At 44.9% G+C, this 20,296-nt stretch overlaps 1 protein-coding gene across 1 annotated transcript in view; it reads left to right on the forward strand.

Moving 5' to 3' along the window:
• Positions 1 to 20,296, forward strand: part of LOC109418949 (ecdysone-induced protein 74EF) — a 66,627-nt gene that overhangs the window by 36,374 nt on the left and 9,957 nt on the right. Inside the window, exon 4 of the mRNA XM_029877733.2 lies at positions 1,009 to 1,449. Coding sequence (XP_029733593.1) covers positions 1,009 to 1,449 — 441 coding nt within the window. The remainder of the gene's footprint in view (positions 1 to 1,008; positions 1,450 to 20,296) is intronic.

Genomic DNA, 20,296 nt, shown 5'->3' on the forward strand with positions numbered 1-20,296 from the left:
ATAATATGAGTTCTTTAATACAGCAACAACCCTGAAGAAAAGAATTCCATCCAGGGTCAAAATAAATATTATTGCAATTCCAAACCCCGATCGCTGCTACTGAATGAAATCAATCAGCTGCCTTCTCTCGTCCTGAATCGAAAAGGAAAAAAATCAATTCACCAAAAATCGAATTGAATCAAGTAGCTTTTTTCGGCCTACTCTTTTGTATATCAAAAAATGCGAAAAACTTCGAACCCAGCGTCGGTCGATCCCATCCGGCCTACTTCGGTGATGATCCCTGTGAGAGAGTTTGCGCCCGCTTGCTTTTGCAATTGTCGTCGTTTTCGTTCCCGCTTCATCCCACGTTCCTCCACCGCGTCAACTTTTTTCCCTGCGATCCTTCAAGCTAAAAAAAAATGCTAGTTTTTATATAAAACTGATATCACCTGTGCGGAGGTTATACCCTTCAACAACGTGTCCCTGTGCGCTGTGCGAATCCGGGAAAAGGATCGGTTTTGATCGTATCTGGAGCGCAGCATGCGAACAATCGAAATCCTTTTTTGCGTTCCTTCGTTGCTTCATCTGCTTCTTCGCCACTAGAGGGTCAATCCCGATTCCGCCGTGGCTTTTCCTTTGTCCTTTGCTTCAAACTCCCCGGGCAACTGCATACTTTCCGACTCCATCCAACAACCCATAACCTCTAATTGCCATTGTTCGCCGCGCGTTCTTCTCTTCTAATGCGGAAACTCTCCGCCAGGGGCGCACGTAATCCGGCGATGCACCCGCTGCGATTGGATGGCTGGCTATTGTTGTTGCAGTTTTGCTGCAATTTTCGATCCGAAACTGTTGTTATTCCATCGTTGAGGTTGGAACCTGCAGCTTTTGTTCGTTGGCAGAAATGATTGACGGATTAGGACCGGGATTCGCGGGAAATAACCCTTATTAGTGCTCTATGGCAACCAGTAGGCTGGGAAAGAATTTAATTTTCCTTTTTTCGTTCTTTATCTTTTTCTTGTGTTTGTGCAGGCTCACTACCTCCAAGTCCCGCCGACAGTGGTGTTTCGGATGTCGATAGCTCCAGTAGCGGCGGGCAACCGGCCTGCAGCGACGAACTCAAAGCCCGCCTTGGAATTCCACTCACCAACGGCGGCGGCGCTGGCAGTGGCAACGGCAGCAGTAATAATCCCGCCAATTCCGGCTGCGGTACAGTGTTACCACCGGGAAGCGCAGGAGGCGATGGGGGACTACCATCGCTCAACACCTCGTCCTCACCTACGTCCGGTCCCTCGTCCCTGTCCTCATCGGTGGCTCTCTCGGCGGCGGCAGCAGCAGCGGCGGCCGCTACCCAGCAGCATCTACAGCAGCAAGCACAAGCCCACTTACCGCCGGGAACGTTCCTGCGGCCCAACTTCTACCATCACAACTCTCCACCACTCAGGAATATCTGGAACCAGCGGAGCGTACCACGTAAGTACTCACTTCTTCCTTCTCTACTCACTACAATCATGTGTATATTTGCAACGGCTTATCAGCGCGCAGAAATTTGCATAATCGCTTATCAGTAGGCCTGTGCAGGAGTTTTCACAGCGACGCGACGAATCGCGATTGCAACGCCTCGTGCGATCAATGGGCTCCATTGTAGGAGATGGGCCATTCCATTCGGTCAGCAGACGGGAACAAGTTTTTGGCTGTTTGCCCTCCTAATGCATTCGTCCGATCACTTCGCTTTCAAAAAATTGCACTTAGCTCGGCAAATATTTACCCAGACGGCTGGCATATCGATCAAAGATTTCCCGATCGAACGCAACCCATTCTATTTTTGGATCACCCTTCCCCGCCACTGCGATGCTTATCAGCCCGCCCCATCGAACCAAATTCTTTGACAATTCTAACGGCATCCAAGTGACCTTGAGCGCCACGCGAACGCCAAAACGTGTCCCGGTGATTAAAGAATCGTTGCACTCTTGTTTACCACGCTAAATACTCGTGAGCGGTTCTAAATGAACGAATGCGTTCCTCATTCGATGACAGCATCGTCGCGCAGCTCATTCGCCCTGATTATTATTAGCATGCCATCGTGAAAATTACCCGCGCCATCTCCGTCCTATTCCCCGCCCACCCGCGGTCGCGGTCAGCTGAGCCGGCGGCGGCGGGATGATGCATCATCGAGGCGGGATTCGTTCTCGATACCCGTTGCACGCTGCTGGCCTGCCTGCGCAAGTCGCTTGAAGGCATGCAGTGACATAAATTTCCCGCACCTCGAAAAGCGGAAATGTGACTGACATGCCTGCGATTTTTTTCCCCACTCGCTGCACTGTCGAAGAAAAGAAAAATGTAAACATTTGTTTGGCAGGGGCACTAAACTGACAGCGTGAGCCGCGAGTAAGAAAAAGAAATCCACTGTTGCACGCATCACCGTGTGCATTCTACCGCAGTTGGCCAAAAATAAAGATCCTGTCATTTCGGCAATAATAGAAGATTAATCTCGCCCGTGGTTCGAAAACATGCACGCAGATGCACAACGAGCAGGACGCGACGAACACGGTGATTAAAAAGCAATCTCGTAAAAAAATTCGCGCACAGCCGCTGCTACTTGCAGCGGCGCGGCAACCGCCAGAACGCGAAGCTCGAATGGGCTATTTTTAGACCCCCCGTTCTCAGTGCAGTGCAGTGTGCGCGCGTCGTCGTCGTAGCCTACTGTTGCGTCCAGGAAGGAAGGCAAAAAGTTATAATTTTGAAGCTGATGAATGTCAGTTCGCAGCGCATTTGTTCCTCTTGTTTGTGCGTTCGCGCTGGAACGCGCCAATGCAATCAGGCAGAGGTGTCTGTTTGGAGAAGAGGCATTCTTTCCATCATGGAGGGGATCGCGACAGGCAAAGCAAACATGGCGCCCGTTCGATGACCCCGCGTCATCGTCGCCACTGCGCTGCGCGCTTATCGCTCATTTTTTTTTCTAAATCGGTGAGCTCGATGCAATTTCTCGAAATTGGTCGTCAAGCTCGCCGCGCTTGCTGCGCTGCCGCCTAGCACACAAAATTGGACTTCCTCATTGTCCAGCGGCTTACTATGGGGCCACACATTTTTGTTTGTGTAAATGTGTGGCGAGTCGGTGTGCATTTTACGCGATTGTCAAAAAGTGACGAGCGGTAATAATTCAATTTGATACGAGGGACCGAAATGATAAGCAGCGAGTCGTAGTCGTAACTCGCCGGCACGGAAAAAATGCATACGTGACGTGCCAAATGGACGTATTATTCCATTATGCACTCCCCGAAAAAAAATCAAATCAAAGAGGGCGGGGAGGCGGGCTTGTGCGGCGAGCTTGGTCGCCCGTCGACGGAGGGAGAGGACAAAAGTGCAAAAGATTATTTTTCGTATAAACACACATCCGCGATAACGGGCGCCTCCGTGTTTGAAAACCGAATCGCACTCGTGCGGTGTGAGGCCACTCTGGACCGACCGGGTGTGTTGATGCAGGGCACTTGTACGCATTCTTTTCTCGGTTATACAACTAGCACAGAGATGCTGATTGTGCATGACCGGCGAGGGTGAGGTCGGCGAGAAAATTCGCTGGCAAAACATCAGGAAAACGAGTGGTGCAATGGAGGGTCGTGACCTTTGTTGGGGGTAGTTGTGCTTCCTCCTTGTTGTGAAATGTGCAAGCGACTGTCAATGTCGAGGTGGATAAACAATGAGTTACAACATTGTTAGGGTTTTTAGTCTTTTCTGGTAAACAATAGAAACACTTACAATACAGCTGACCATGGAAGATGACCACACTTTAATTTTGGGAAACCCTGGAAATGTTATGTGTTGCTTAGCATTTTGCTGGATCAATCTGAAGCACTTTTGCACGATTTTTTGTCTTTTAGGTACGTTTCTGATATATTTTGATAGTAGCTCTATGTTTTTAATAGGCTCCTAAAGTCGTATCGGGATTCTTGTTTTAAACCACAATATATGGTTCAAGAGTACATATTTACTCATTTTTTGACGTTTTTATTAACCAGAGTTGAAAATATACAATTTTTATTTTTTTTAGAATTTTGTCTCGTCCCTAGCTTATAACACATACTTTGAGTGATTTTTTTTCACCGTGTATGTCAGATTGATTGATGCACAAAGCGAAAAGAAGAAGAAGTTTTGACATCCAAGCGGTGTGCCGTCGATTAGATCCTCGTCGCTGATTGGTCGATGGATGTAAACGGCACACCGCTTGGATGTCAAAACTCTTCTTCTTACCGCTTGGTGCATCAATCAATAGGACCTTTTTTTAAATCCCAGTGCGAAAAATGTCGAGCTCAGTCACACAAGGTAGACCTCAAATGTCAAAGTAGAACTATTTACCATTTTACTTATTTCGAATTTTCTCATTATTCCTTTGTTTTTCAAGTTCGAGCAAAGTACAATTCCGATTAGAATACCATGCTTGATCGTATTATTCAATATAAGCGAGATTTCGTCTTTAATTTTAGGACCCTATTGCTCTAGATTGTAGTGTCGTGCCCCTTGGACGTGCCCAGGGCAAATCTTACAAAAACGTCATATTTTGTTTGACAGATGTGGAGGAATCGCAATACTGAAGTGTCTCGAGTATGCCAAAGTGGCGAAGTCTTGTCAGTTTGACAGGCCTCCTGCTCGATTGGAACTACGTGGATGTCAGAAAGTTGACTCTTCCGATAGGCTCTTAAAACCTTATGTAGATTCTTTGTTTAAACCACGAAATAAAATCCAAGAGTGCATATTTACTCATTTTTGACGTTTTAATTGGTAGTGGTTGAAAATATATAAGTCTAGATTGAGTTTAAATAAGGGCGAAAGTAACATGAGAGAGTTCTCTTCATCGACTCTCTCTTCTGCAAATTAAAGTGACAAGATGCAAACTCAATCGAACTTTTTTACACTTAGATGCTTGATTGCATTGCAACCTAGCGATTTATGATTAAAAAGTGCAACCATACTTGCATCTTGTCACTTTAATGTGAAGAAGAGAGAGCCGATGAAGAGAACTCTCTCATGTTACTTTCGCCCTTATTTAAACTCAATCTAGAAGTTTTATGTTTAAATCTTGTATCCCGCCCCTAGCTAATAACACATACTTTGAGCGATTTTTTTCACCGTGTATGTCAGATAGGAACTTTTTTGAAACCCCAGTACGAAAAATGTCGAATTCTATCACGTTAAGCTCGACATCAAATGTCAAACTAGAACTATTTACTATTTTACTTATTTCGAATGGTTTTATGGTTTCTTCGGTTTACGAGTTCGTGTGAAGTACAATTGATTCGGATTAAAATACTATGCTTGATCGTATTATTTAATTAAAGTGAGATTTCGTTGTTAATTTTGGAACCCTATTTTGACGTTTCTCCTTTTAGTTTTTTCCAGGCTTATTACGCAAAACAAACAATTTTTAAATTGTTATAGAACACAGTTTGAGAGGAATTGATTAATTTCGGATTTTGTAGTGAAATGCCCAGTCTTAAAACAATCAATCCCGCCCGCTCGTCATCTCTAAAGCTCTAGCTCGGGTGGGCGGGCTTTATCGGAATTCCTTCACAATGACCCGCAGGAGTGCAACAACCCACTTGAGCTTAAGAATGCCGTTGTCGTTTCTTCATACTGGAAATTTGCAAGCCTAAACCAACACCAACTGGGGGGCGAAACCTCCGCTGAAGGTCAACTTCGTGTACATATGGCCACTGACTGACTAGTGCCGCTGCCGCTGCGGTTTATGCACCTCGCTTGCGGAAAGAATTGTGTTGATGACTATATGGTGGCGGCGAAAAAAAAACGGCACCAAAGCAAAACATATGTAACCTCGTAGACCAGCACTGTGCCGCGCCAGCCCCCGATAGTGCAGTAGTAAACAAAAAGGTACCCGTGTTCTGTATGACGAACGATACGATAGAACAATCCCTCGCGAGAGGGCGGGCAAGGAGGCGGGCGCTTTATTGCAAAACTAAACTCTTCCGGTCCGGTCCACCGCGCGCGCGCGCAGTCCGTTTGTCTCTATTCGAATTCGAGCAGGCCGGCCGGTCGAGGCAGCTAAAGGGAAATCGAGTTTTATGCAACCACCGGTCCACCGTCGAACCGGTGTTTGTTTGGGGCGACTGGCAGCGTTCGTTGTACTCGCGAGTACTCGACCGACAATGATGAAAGAGATTCTTTTGTTTGGCTAGAGTGGGCACCGAAGCGGAAGTAGTCGACCGATCTGAATGGCTGGAACCGCGGTTTGAGACGTGTCTGTAAGCGGGCCCACGTTCGCGGACGCAATCTTTCCCAATCCGAAACTAATTCGGGTGCCACCATCGTTCGATGAATGGTTCATTAAACGCAAGAATAGACCATAACCTATTCAGCGTGTTTGGGTGATTTATGTCCCATTTTGACAGTCGCGCATCGAGCGTACGTGGTGAAATGCATCCGCGCGCGATGACAAAACGTGGGGAGAACACACGCATCGCGCTCCGCTGGCGCTTCATTCGGAATGCAAAAGATGCGATGCACCTACATATGGATTTCCGTTCGTAATCATAATTCTAGGATGCACATTTGCGCGGCACCTCGGTCCCGGTATGGCGTGCATCGCGCCATGTTTCAAAACTGACGTTTCCGCCATATTGACGCACACAGTAGGCGCTTGTCGGCGCAGGCGGGCACAATGACCCCGCTTTCTTTAAACGGTTTCACGCGGACTTCTGCGGGATGCGCACAAGAAATCGTCAAATTGACTCAAATTAAGTAATCACAAAAAATCGTCCGAACAGACTGGGCAGAACCGCAGAAGGCAGCAAACAGCAAGAGAAAAAAAAATGAACGCTCGTTCTAGACCGTGCACAGTCGAGAATTTTTATTAATGACAGTTTACCCCGCCGGTGTTTGCCTCGGTCGAGAGTCATCAACAAGCGCACAAACAGATGAGGATAAAGCGAGCGAGTTAAGCGAAAAATTGCCGAAATGACAGTTTTATTTACGTCTTTCAGGAAACAGGCGACCGGGACGAAAGTCATAAAAAGACAAATCAACTTGCACTTGGGCCCGCGCCGGAGCTCTTCGTTCAGTGCCAGTTTTTTTTATCTCTCTGTCCCAGCACATGTGCAACACAACAAGCCTCTCCGTAAGTGTGGGCGGGCCTTAATATTTTCTCAAATTAACTTTTTTTTTTTGCCCATCTCAATATGTTAAAGATCTTGGCAAATTTGTTACGGCTCGGGTTCCCGGTTTCGGTGCACGGGAACAATAATGCATTTTTCCCGTTTCGTCGCTCCGCTTGACGGCGACGCGGAAGCCATTCAGTGCGCGGTGATTTTTGCGCGCCTCCTACGACTTCCTGTTTGCGCTGCCCGCTTTTCCTTCACCGCCCGCCCGCTATCGATTAAGGCACCTTCACATCAGGCAGGAAGTATCGCGGGCGGGCAGCACACCCGTTGATGGCGGCTCCCGAAAATGGTGCCCGTGCCTTCGCCAGCTCAACTCTTCCACGATAATCGCGTTCCATATTTGAAATTTCGGACTGCAAGGCCATAAAATCGCACTGAATGTCCCTTTGTCATCGGCGCTTGAGAAGCGCGTGCCCGGTCGCACACGCCACGCGGGCTTCATTACAATAATTTCGCGATTTAATCAATATCAATGTGCCGATTTTTCTCTGTTTCCTGAATAGGGTTCTGAAGTCCTGTCTGGATTCTTGGTTTCAATCGTGGGATATCGCTTGTTGTTAAAATAAATATGTTTTTTAATTTTTATTTTGTTTTTGATCTTGTATCCCGCCCCTATTTTCAAACTCATATTTTGATAGAATTTGTTTTACCGTGTATGACAGATACACTGAAATAAACTTTGTTGAACTTTCTCTACCAAATTCATTCGTTTTAGTGCACGAAATGAAATGCAATGTTGCGATCAGAATATACTTTAGGGCCCAATTGAACGACCTGAATTGAACAGACGACGCGACGCACTTCCTTGTTTCCCCAAAATTCTTTGCCAAACGCCTGCTTTGTTGTCACGCTGTTGCGCGCGACAAAGTTTCCAGCGGAACAATCACGCGTGTCGTGATTGGCGGCGGTAGAGGGGAAACCATTTTTCGCGCGAAACAAAACGGACAAGGGCACTAAGTTAATTAGCAAAATTCAAATTAGTAGGCCGGATCATCTGCTTGCCCCTTTCGGTGGCCTCTTTCGCGCTACAAAGTGGTGTGCCCCTCTTCCTGTTTAGGTCTCATAATTTGATTACGCAACCCACTGATGGCGCTGACGAATGGCGGTCCTCATAGTTGTTGCCAGCAACAATGTAAGTGCGCCTCAACGAACCCACAAGTCGCCAGCTTTTCCCGTCTAGTGCTGCCAAACCCTGGTAATCAGGTGACAAAGAGCTCCAACCGGCGTCGCGTGGTTCTTTGCCCCCACTTTTCCGCCATCCTCGCGCCATTGTCGCGCGCAGTCAAACCACACATCAGCAGAGATTTGCTCTCTTCTCTTCCGCTTTCGCCTGCGTTCTACGTATAGCGCTTCCAGTCGAGTACCCCTCGCCGCCACACCACCATACTAGTAGCGCGCCCCTCGTTCAATGTTTGTTTATTTGTTATACACGGTTAGATTGAAAAATGCTAAAATGCATATAATTCACACTAAAACCATATTCGATCTGCCCACCCCTTGTAATGCATATTTTGAATTTATTCAAGCAATATATTGATGATGAAGGCATTGAAATGCATATACCAGAAATATTCGAGGTTGAATGCATATTTGATTTTGTTTTTGTTTTTTCTCGATTATCAAAACAAAAATAGAGGAAACGATAACTTTAGCTCGCAATAAACAAAACGGGAAATTATCCTTTTATTTCCATCTCCTTATTAAAATACAATTTAATATTAAAATAGAATTCACTTAGCACTTATTTTTATTAATCGACGACGTCGGCGATATGCATAGCCCATCGATGGGATGTACCGGATATTCCGTGTATGGTTCCTCCACAGTTTCTTGTTGTTCTCACTTCTCTGGAATAATTCAGCAACGGCATCTGGAACGGCATCCGTAAGCATGTCAGGAAGTCTGCTGCGCTCGCTGCTACGGAAATAAAGCATTTTAATTTCTCCTAGAAAAATGTTCAACTTATACTTACTTAAATTTAATAAATCACGTTCGGTGATAGTCCACGGTCTTCCTACAGTGTTGATGGTGGATCATGTAGTACACCGTCCACAAATTGAACTTTTGAGCACACTTTATGAAAAAATCGCGGACAAGGAGAACAATTTTGAACGACGCGATGGCGGCAGCTGTCGGTTGGCCGATTAAAATTTCAATTAAGTCCAAAGTGTAACTATAATGACTTGATATTCATCAAAACTGTAATAAATGCTAGATATCCCAAGAAATGCATAATAAAAATGATGCTATGCATAAATTTTATGCATTGCAACGGTTAAAACAGCTAAATGATATTTTTGTATTATATAATAAGCTAAAAGGCATATTCGGTTTTCTCCGTGTACATTTTAGCGAGCGCGCGATAGAGAGGAGGCCCCCCCTACCGTGTCACTGTTGCACCAGCTCTGTTGTTTGGCTGACGGCGATGGGGCAGCTGCATCTATACCGTTTTGCTTTGGCTCTGACTGACTGTTATTTGTTGGCCAAGAGCAGCAGCAGCGGCAGCAGCAGCAGTAGTTGTGACCTTCAAAAAATGCACCAAAGACAATGTGTCGATGACCACAGCAGCCGAAGTCGGTAGAGCTTTCGCGTGCCCGTTTGTTTTTGCGAGATTTGTTGCTGTCGGTTGTCGACCGTTTGTTTGATTGAGGACAGGAATGGTCAGTGCGGGAAGGAGTTGTGAATGGATTAGCTGGGAATGCTGAAATTTTGGAATGCAATTACTGTTGCCCCTTTTTGTGTACTACGCCCATGTAATTCAAGGGAGTTCTTTCACAGTTACAGAACAAGGCCAAGAAACGTCAAAATCCCATAAAAAATCAGAACAATTCAGTGCCCTATAGGAGCAAGGAAGGCTGTTTTCGCATCATTTATTCGAACATTCTGAATATAAACGTCAATAGTCTATTTCATGAAACAACAACAGTGTCCTCCTGTCAAATTTTCATTCATGAAATGACGGATCAGCTGATCCTAAACGTCTCATAAAATGGCTCATAACGACCTACGGTAGGATATGATCGAGGATGTTACAACTCTAATATAATAGACGTTCGATAACTGCAACAATGTTACGTTTCACTTTGCGAATATAATTTGATAACAACTACTGACAGACGTCAAAAGTCTGTCCCCCGTAGACTTTGGAGGTTTATATTAAGCACTATCCAGAAATTTACGAGCGCTAATGGCCACCTGAGACGAGACCGGACAACTGGCTTCTTATTGATCTTCTTTTCTTCCAAAATGTTTGTTGTTTATTTACGTTTCGCTCCGATCGTCGTTCGGGCTAGTGTTGCCAAACATTTTATGTTGCTTCAAGATTCAAGTTTTTTACGGGTGAAACATGAATGCCCATAAATTTTGTCATGAGTTTAGGGAGACGGGCAAATGAAGGAAACTTCCATAATTAATTATCCATAGCGTGTTCAAAACTAATGAAGGATTAGTTGTAAATGATATTTGTAAACATAATTCTTTGGAAAAAAATACCTTAACGCTAAAGCTAGATTTTCTTCAAAATTGATCACGTATCACGATTTTCATACAAAATAGTCACCGTTGAGATGCTGTAACTCTGCTTCCTGGTGAAAGATTAGGCTTACATTTTGACGAGAAGAAAGGTCTTCGTTTTTGATTTAAAATAAATATATTTTTTGAAGCATCAGCTTCAAAACAAACAAGGTCAAATTGTTCACTCCCAAATTCATCATCGAAAAGAAGCGAGAAGGCACCGATTCATTGCCTTCTTTTGGTCTTATTATAAGTGCTTATTCCTAACAAAAATACAAAAAAAAAGTGAACATAACAAACCGTGCTTCAATCTTTCATTTTGAGTAGGATTGAATTGATAAAGCAACAGTCGAAACAATCTCCGTAATAACAGTTTTTGAATGTTGAATTTTTTGTTAAATTTTCAATACATTTAATTAATTATTACGAATGAAAAAAATAATTCTCTTTCATTACTATAATGCACTTTTACCATAATGAAAATGTATGCGGGCCGTATTTTCCATCGCCTTTGACAACACTGTCCACACGTGGTCTGGAACGGCCGGATGGTTTTTGCTTTTTTCTAATTGGCTTTCAAGGGCAAAACAAAACATACTGTTACCCATCTTTGTTTCGGTAGCGCAACTACCGAACTGATGATGTTTACCTCTTTTTACATACCTATCAACATAATCTGTTGGGGGAATTATTTTATTTTTCCTACTTACAACCCACATCCGACAATTTTTTTTATGTGGGAATGGTAGAACTTTTGATTCCCTCGGTCGCACGTACATTAGTTTTGCATTTTGTTCCACCATTTCCGTGAAAAATGAGATCCGGCTTGTGCAAGTGAGGAGTTGAGGTTAGAATTGTAGGATATTCTAGGTTAGATTTGCTATCCACTTCGCCTGAACGATTTTCAGACCCAGAAATATCGTACTTCTAATTAGTTTTCACTGCCGTAAAAAATACTGTTATGCTCAGAATAAACAGTTATACCTTCGGATCACACTCATTCACTCGTAAATCTCAATCTGACTGTAAAAATAATGAATTTCTTTCCAATGTTTTGAAACCCCGAACGAATTTGACATTGCTTTCGGGAAGCATCATCACGACGACGACAACACTCCCAAGCGGTCGAATCGTCGTTTTGGGGGCGAATAGCATGAAGTCAATCAATCAGCAGCTGGTCCGTTTTGGCCCCATATCAAGCTACCTATTGACTGGTCTCGTTTCAGATGGCCACCACATTCATACTCACTTTCTGGTAGGGGTAAGCCGATCTGTCGTTTGACTTGTGTCATATGGCAGCTGGTCGATAAGATCGATAATAAAACTTATCGATCAGCTCTCAAACGACACAAGTCAAACGTTAAATTGTTAAATCCCCTGGCTGAAAATCTCGATAATAAAGATAAAACTAATATTTGATAATAAATGATCTTATCACTACCAGAAAGTGAGTACGATTGTGGTGGCCATTACCGCTCATAAATAGATTTCTAAAGCTCTATCAAGATTCTTATACCACAAAATATAATCCACGAGTACAAATATACTCATATTTTGACGTTTTTATTGGCCGTGGTTGAAAAACACATTTTTTATTTTTTTTAATCTTTTGTTCCGCCCCTAGCTTATAACAACACACACTTTAAGTGATTTTTTCACCGTGTATGTCAGATAGGAACATTTTTGAAACCCCAGTACGAAAAATGTCGAATTCTTTCACGTCAAGATCGACCTCAAATGTCAAACCAGAACTGTTTACCATTTTACTTATTTCGAGTTTTCGAGTCATTATTCCTTCGTTTTTCGAGCTCGAGTAAAGTACAATTCCGATTAGAATACCGTGCTTGATCGTATTTTTCAATCAAAGCGAGTCTTTAATTTTAGGACCCTATTGAATAAACAGCTGCCGTTAATTCGTACTAAACTCGTTCATTGCAACGATTTTTAGTTGCAAGTCCCCTAATGGATCACTAAAATAACTAAAACGGCCGCTATGAAATGAACAGATAGCGCCACCGTAGCCTTGTGTGTTTGACGTAACTCGACTGCTGTCACTGTGTTACCGTCCATATATGGTGGCGCTTTTGTTTTGATGCGGTGAGTAGCGGAAAAGTCGGCTTCAATGATCCTTTGACAAGCTTTTATCAATATTCTATATGAATATCAATATTGTGCTGTCAGTTATGCTGCCAATGCATTTCGATACAGTTTAGTGTCAAAGTGACGTTGCAATGTAAACGATCCCATAAGTTGCAACGAGCGAACGGTCGCTGTACTCCAGAACAAAACAAAAAAAAAACTACTAAAAAAGTTATACCGCGGCTGTTCTCTCGTATTTACGTGTTTGCATTGCAACGAGTGAATGCCAATCATTAATTGAAATGCCAGTTTAACACTAAAATTTATCAAAATGCACTGACAGCACAAATTTGACACTTGATTGCTTGCTTGATTGCTTTTCAATTACAAAAACGTGTCAACTTTTGTAATGAACCTTTTCATTGACGTCTCAAAACAGCTGATTTTTCGGACCTTTGACAGTTCTTCTTCAGATGACAGGTTCGTGTTAGCACACACTGACCTGTTACATGAAAAGGCTTATAAGCGGACTTGCAACTGAAAAGCCCTTCACGCAGAAAAAAAAAACTATGTTAAAATCAAAAATAATTGAGGTAAATTCAAATAAATTGTCAATTTGTTCAGGCCACAAAAATAAAACTGTTTGGAGGAAATCGAACGTCACATTTGAAGCAAATTCAATCCATGTTTGAAACAAAAATGCATGTTCTGACAGATTATGTTAGAAATATGTACATAAATGTAAATATTTTCGTTTTTTTTTTTCTTTGTGGCAGGTCGGCACTACGGAAATATTTGTTTTCCCATTAAACTTATAAAGTCATTTCCTTAAAACTCACCTCCCGTGTTGTAAACCTTGCTTTTTTGCAAGAGGAAATCTTGTTTGATGATGCAGCTGGAGCTTGTGAGTTTTGTTTATGTTCTCGACGGCAGAACGGGGGGCTCCTCAATGGGTATTGTCGAAATAAATGTGTAATTGAGTTAGTTTTAAAAATTAAAATTTTAGTTTTAAACATTTTATCAGTTTACCGAATAAACATGATTATTTTTGTTTCAAACGAACGAAAGCTGTCTCCGTGTTTATCAAGCGGGTTTGTCGCTGCAGATTGACGTTTGAAGTCAACTTTGGCGTTTTTTTTTATATGAATACTTTGATGGATGCCAACGAACCCATTCATCGTTATCGATGAATCACCCCTCGTTCATTTTCATCATTTTTAGATTTTCAACGATTAACAATTGCAATTTATTTCCAAAACAATACTCAATGCAGCCAGTCTAGTGCGTCTACACAATCAACAATGCACAATCGCCCCTCTCTTCAAACACCTGTTCGACCGATAAGCCCTGGCTATCGCCGCTGCCGCCTTATAGATGGACAGCCCCAGAAGTTCCAAAATAAAACAATCAGTCTATATCGCGCGGAAAATTGCTGACGAAAGCGGCACCACAACGGCCCCAATCTAATCTCGGTTGCAAATGCAATTTTTGATAAGCCCCTGGCACTTTGTTACCCGCAGACGTGGGCTGTCAAAATGCAAAATGATAACCCCCTCGCGCTTCCTGCCCCTGACTGATGTAACGACTCCAAGCGGGTACGTGGTTTGAATCCCACGGGCTTACGATTAGAAACAAGCGCTCCTTTGTCTGCGTTCTCCAACCCCGAATTCAAGGTGACACTGCAGCTGCATCGCAGTAGAACGAACTGCAAGAACTTTCCCTTTTTCCTGCGCTAAATTGCCCTCCCTCTGCTTCTGTTTCTCTCGTTCTGTTGGTTTTCCCATTAAAGGGCACACAAGCGCCGTCGAAACCTCGGTCGAAACCGGGAAAGAACAACCAACCCAAACAACGGCACAAGAAGAACACAAAGCTCCTCCCCATACATTGTCCCTCTCTCGCTCTTGTTTTCTAGTTTTCCTAAACTTGTTCTACACGCGCTTCCTTACTCTCGCTTTTTCCACCCCTCCAAACAGTCTGACTGTCTGTGTCACCAACAAAGCAGGCCTCTCGCTTCCCAGCTGAATTCCTATAAGAATGAAGTCGCGCCAACAATGGCGCCTCCACCACCCTTCGATGCGCTTAGAACAAGTTCTGGCGGAGTATGGGCCCACACCGCCTAGGTTTCGCCATTGCGCAACCACCTCATCAGATGGCAGCACCGCGGCAGCGGTCGGCGCTGATGCTTCCTTCATCATTTTCCGGTTAAAAAACCACAAAGCCAACACGACCCCAACCACAAAACATAAAAGTAGCTTTTTTTAACTGCTCTTGGCTTCGGATGGCGCGCGGATTGGAAACGAGAGAAAATGCATAAAAATAGTTATTTGTTGATGGGGAGGCTTGCAGCCATCAGCCAGCAACGACGAAGGCGCGCGCGACCCGAACAAAAACACCGTTCCTTTGCTTCTTGTTGGATGTTGGTTGGAGCCCTCTCAACCTGCCTGCCAGCCTGGAGCTCAAGAAGTGTGGTGCAACCGAAGAAGACCCGACCGACACAAAGAGGCGCGAGAGGCACACCAAAACCAAAGCGATGACGATGACGATGGTGGTGCAATGCAAGCGGAAGACGATTTGCAATCTCCGGCCTCGGGGCTTCTCCCTGACCGCGAGCTTCTCCTCCTCCTCCTCCGCCTACTTCTGCAACATCGCTTTTCATAGTTGCATATTGCTGCAGCAGAGCGCGATGCAGCAATAGCGCAGCACACCGTCACTGCTGCACTGGAGCGAGCAGGTATTAGAGAGAGAGGCCGAGAAGACGGTCGGTGATGATGATGATGACGATGAATATTTATGGGGCAACTCTTTCCATCAAGCGGTTTTTAGACTTTAGAACATAGTCCTCTGAGGTTAGATTCGACGGAGGTTGTCGTCGACTTCTTGGAACCACCGCTGCATCCGGAGAGCGCGATGAAAGACGACCCGAAAAGAAGGAACCGGCAGCAAGCGGAATCGTTAACTGCGATGGGTGGCGGTAGGCTGCCGAAGGGTGCTCGGCCCCAACGACGAGAGGAGGTGGCGATGCACAATTTCAATAGAGCGCAACATTGGCTGATGGCTACAGTGCACCGTGCGCTCGGCTCTGCACATGCACAACGATAGTTCAGTGGATTTGTAGGGTGATCGCTCGTTTAGAAGGTCACCGGTGTGTAATTTGGTTTCGCTCTCACTCTCGCTTGTTTCCACGTGAAATTAGCATAGTTTTTCCGCTCGCGCGATAGTTGCATCGCAACCGAACCACGCGGGTTACTATGATGCGTGGCAACACCGCGATGGATGCACTCTTCTTCAGGTGACAGCGTCACAGCTGTTTGCATTTTAACGCGTCTAGGCGTGCTCCGATTGGAGTGGGGCTTTTTCTGCGCTTCAAATGGCAAACCTGTCAGCGTAGACCTGTGCGACGTGGAAGTATGGCGACCATTATTCAATTGTAGCCAATTACTGGCGCGCGGTTAGCTATTTCTAGATTGAGTTTAAATAAGGGCGAAAGTAACATGAGAGAGTTCTCTTCATTGACTCTCTCTTCTGCAAATTAAAGTGACAAGATGCAAATTCAATCGAACTTTTTTATACTCAGACGCTAGATTGCATCGCAACCTAGCGATTTATGACCAAAAAGTTCAACAATACTTGCAACTTGTCACTTAAATTTGAAGAAGAGAGAGTCGACGAAGAGAACTCTCTCATGTTACTTTCGCCCTTATTTAAACTCAATCTAGATTTCTATTTTTCCTCCCGCGTATAGATCTAGCTGAGCCGCATTGTGAGCGCAGACTCACAAATCATAGCATTAGCGGTCGCTTCTTTTCCATCCAGCCGCCACAACCGAAGAAAGTCTTAAAACATCGCTCCCCGTATCACTCCACTAAATGCCATTCCGGTGTGTTATCTGCCGCTCGCGAATCCATCTTCCGCTGCCGCCGCTGCCACCAGTTGACGCAAACTGGTCTTTGAACGCTCATCTCACACGTACACAAAGACACGGTACGGGAGCCATCCAACAGCAGGAATCCCAGATGCAACCGCAAAGATTAAGATAATGGCTTTTAAGGCATAATCGTCGAACTCCGCTGCAACAGCTTCCCTTCGATTCGCTCCCTATAGTCCCTAGAGATAGCGCACAGCCCTTTTTCCCCGCCCTCCGTAAACCAACTCCCAACGCCAACTTGGACCGAAGAAAGAAGATGCGCGCATCCTCCGGTCCGCGGACCGGAGGAGCAAACAACCTAAGCATTTGAAGGTCATACCTGACGATGTCTGTTTCCTGGTCATTGGCTGCTGTTGCATCTGTTATGCACCAGCCACTGGCTGGGGACCGCGCGCGAGTGCATCAGGTATTTTTTCCTGGATCACGGGACTCTCGTAGTCGTCGTCGTCGTTGCCGTTGCATATGCAACGGACGAGCAGCGCGAACGCCAATCCAGTCCTCCAGTCTGACTTGTTCAATAAATTTGCTCTTCCGCTCGCACCTTGCGCGAGCGTCCTCCATTCCTCCCGCCGCTGGCGGGATTACGACGGGATGCGATGAATAGCGATTAGGCAAGGAACAGAAGAGGAAGATGCGCGAGCGAAACTATCATCATCGTATCTTCTCGTTGTTCGTCCCATCGCGTCGCGTCGCAACGTACGGAGCAGAGGGGGAGCGGCGGACACAACGCGGTTTGATGCACTCTCGCGCGTCGTCGAGTCGTGGCTGATGGTGAACCGAAAGCGAAATGCATTTTGTTAGGCAGCGAGGCAGAGTTGTGTGTGCAATGTGCATGCAACCTGGTCGCGACGAACCTGGCAATCTTCTCGTTCATTATCCTTTGCTTCCTCTCCGGTTCGATTCTGGGGGCTGGGTGCGTTGTTTAGCAATTCGTTCAGGTTTCGTTCGGGTAGCAAGGTGATTACACTTCTTTGCAGTCAGCGTTGCAAGGCACCAATTCCTAATTGTTTTTGTAGATACTGCTGAGAAAAACTTGCATTATGTCCAGAAAACCATTAAAATGCGATCGAAATTCAAAACTAACTTTGAATAGCCCCTCGGTAGATTTTGGGTCGATTTGAAAATCAAAGCAGCCCTTCCATGTCTAGAGACTGAGATGATGAGTGCCAGCCAAATGAGTTACCCTCGATATTCAACTCACAAAGAATGCGTTCCATTCTTGAGCACAGTATCCCAATTTCCATCCTGCGAATACAGGATATGTTCGACCTTCATTGCACCACGATAAATTCTCCGAAGGGATTCTAATCCATTAAATTTTGCTTCGCCCCTCTCTTATCATCAATTGATACCCATGCGCGCGCGGAAACAATGCCGGCAGTTTGCGGGTGGTGTCAATAAACGCTATAAGCTCTTTTTCTATTTTTTCCCCTCTTCGATCTAGTACGTGTGTTGCTACTACATGTGTAGGTACCTACACCTAAATATATGCATCCGATGCACCGGTTGTAAAGACCGCCCGCCCGTTCGAGATAAGCCTTCCCCCCATTTACTGGTGCTCGTGCTTTTGGCTGCTACTTACTGATAAAAAACGGCAATTTCCCCTTATCATCATTGTTGCATTGTTGTTACCGCCACGGCCACCACGAGCATCGCACTAAGGCTGAGCCTCATCAAATGCATACATTGTATGGTGATGAGCAGTGCAAAATTACACAATACTCTTCGGGGCAGCTTCCATGTTGGGTGTTGAAGTCCTATAGGGCGTGTATTAGGCCATCCCTATTTTTGTAAAAGTTGCAAATATTAAGATTAATGGGATTTCTCCAGAAGTTCCTCCGGGAATTCCTCCTGGGGTTCTTCCCCCAGAAGTTAGACCAGGGATTTCTCCAGAAGTTTTTCCTGAGATTCCTCTAGGAGGTCATCCTGGGATTCCTCCAAAGGTTCCTCCTAGGATTCCTCCAGGAGTTTCTCCTGGGATTCCTTCAGGAGTTCTTTCTGGGATTTCACCAGGAGTTCCTCCTGGGGTTCCTCCAAGCGTTCTTCCTGGGGTTCCACCAGGAGTTCCTCCTGGAATTCCTCCAGGAGTTTCCCCAGAAGTTAGATCGGGGATTTCTCCAGTAGATCCTCCTGAGATTACTCTAGGAGGTCATCCTGGGATTCCTACAAGAGTTCCTCCTGGGTTTCCTTCAGGAGTTTCTCCTGGGTTTCCTCCTGGGATTCCTTCAGAAGTTCTTTCCTGGGATTTCATCAGGAGTTCCTCCTGGGGTTCCTCCAAGCGTTCTTCCTGGGGTTCCACCAGGAGTTCCTCCAGAAGTTCCACCAGGGATTCCTCCAGAAGTTCCTCCTGAGATTCCTCCAGGAGGTTCTCCTGGAATTCCTCCAGGAGTTCCTCCTGGGGTTCCACCAGGAGTTCCTTCTGGAATTCCTCCAGGAGTTCCCTATGGGATTCCTCCAGAAGTTCCACCAGGGATTCCTTCAGAAGTTCCTCCTGAGATTCCTTTAGGAGGTCATCCTGTGATTCCTCTACGAGTTCCTCCTGGGATTCCTTCAGAAGTTCTTTCTGGGATTTCACCAAGAGTTACTCCTGGGGCTCCTCAAAGCGTTCTTCCTGGGGTTCCACCAGGAGTTCCTCCAGGTATTCCTCCATAAGTTCCTTCTGGAGTTCCTCCAGAAGTTCCACCAGGGATCCCTCCAGAAGTTCCTCCTGGGATTTCTCCAGGATGTCCTCCTGGAAATCTCCCAGGAGTTTCTCTTGAGATTCCTCCAAAAGTTCCTTCTGGGATTCCTCCTGAAGTTTCTCCAGGAATTCCTACTGGGATTCTTACAGGATTTCCTGCTGTGGTAGTGCTCGCAGGGTTCTTCCAGGAGGGTAGTTTAATACCCATATTTTGGGGTGCATTCTACCCAAAACAACTTTCAATGGCCATACATATCGACTTGACTTTGAAAATGATAAAGTTCAATACCAATATAGGTAAGCCTAAGGTTATGCACTTTTCACAGAAATGGATACTTGTGGCCTCGGAGGGTCATCAGAGCTGCCCCAAGGATGGTAATTGCACTCCAAGCAACATCCATAATTCGACGTTTATGTATCATGTACACCTAAACTACCTAAAAATGAACATTTTGACCATTTTTTGAGATCCCTAAGGAAACCTGCCATATTTTGTTCGATAACTCAAAAACGAAAAGAGATATCGCAACTCTGAGCACATTTTTATATTCTATACTAAAATCATCGATTTTAGTATAGAATAGTGCTTTTTACGTCGAAAAAAAAATATTATTTTTCAGACCCCATACATTTTTTGAGAACTTTAGGCTCCGTGGGAAACCTCTTAGCCTAGAGATACGGACTTCAAATTTTGGCATGATGGTTTTTTAGCTAAAATTATCGTTTTGCAATATTGAACTTTTAACATTTTCAAATTTTGCAAAAATAGGGACGGCCTTGCGTGTATGCTTCCTTTTGGAATACCAGGAACTCATTCGGATGTTTCATTATGGTTTTTTACTATAATCTTCTTTAAATCGGATTTTTATTCTTAATCACTTAACCTAATTTACAGCTCTATTGTCCACTGGGGCACTACGTGAGCAATTTCAATTGACAGCTGCACTTATATTT

This window comes from Aedes albopictus, chromosome 2 (genome assembly GCF_035046485.1).
Source record: "Aedes albopictus strain Foshan chromosome 2, AalbF5, whole genome shotgun sequence".
Lineage (NCBI taxonomy): Eukaryota > Metazoa > Arthropoda > Insecta > Diptera > Culicidae > Aedes > Aedes albopictus.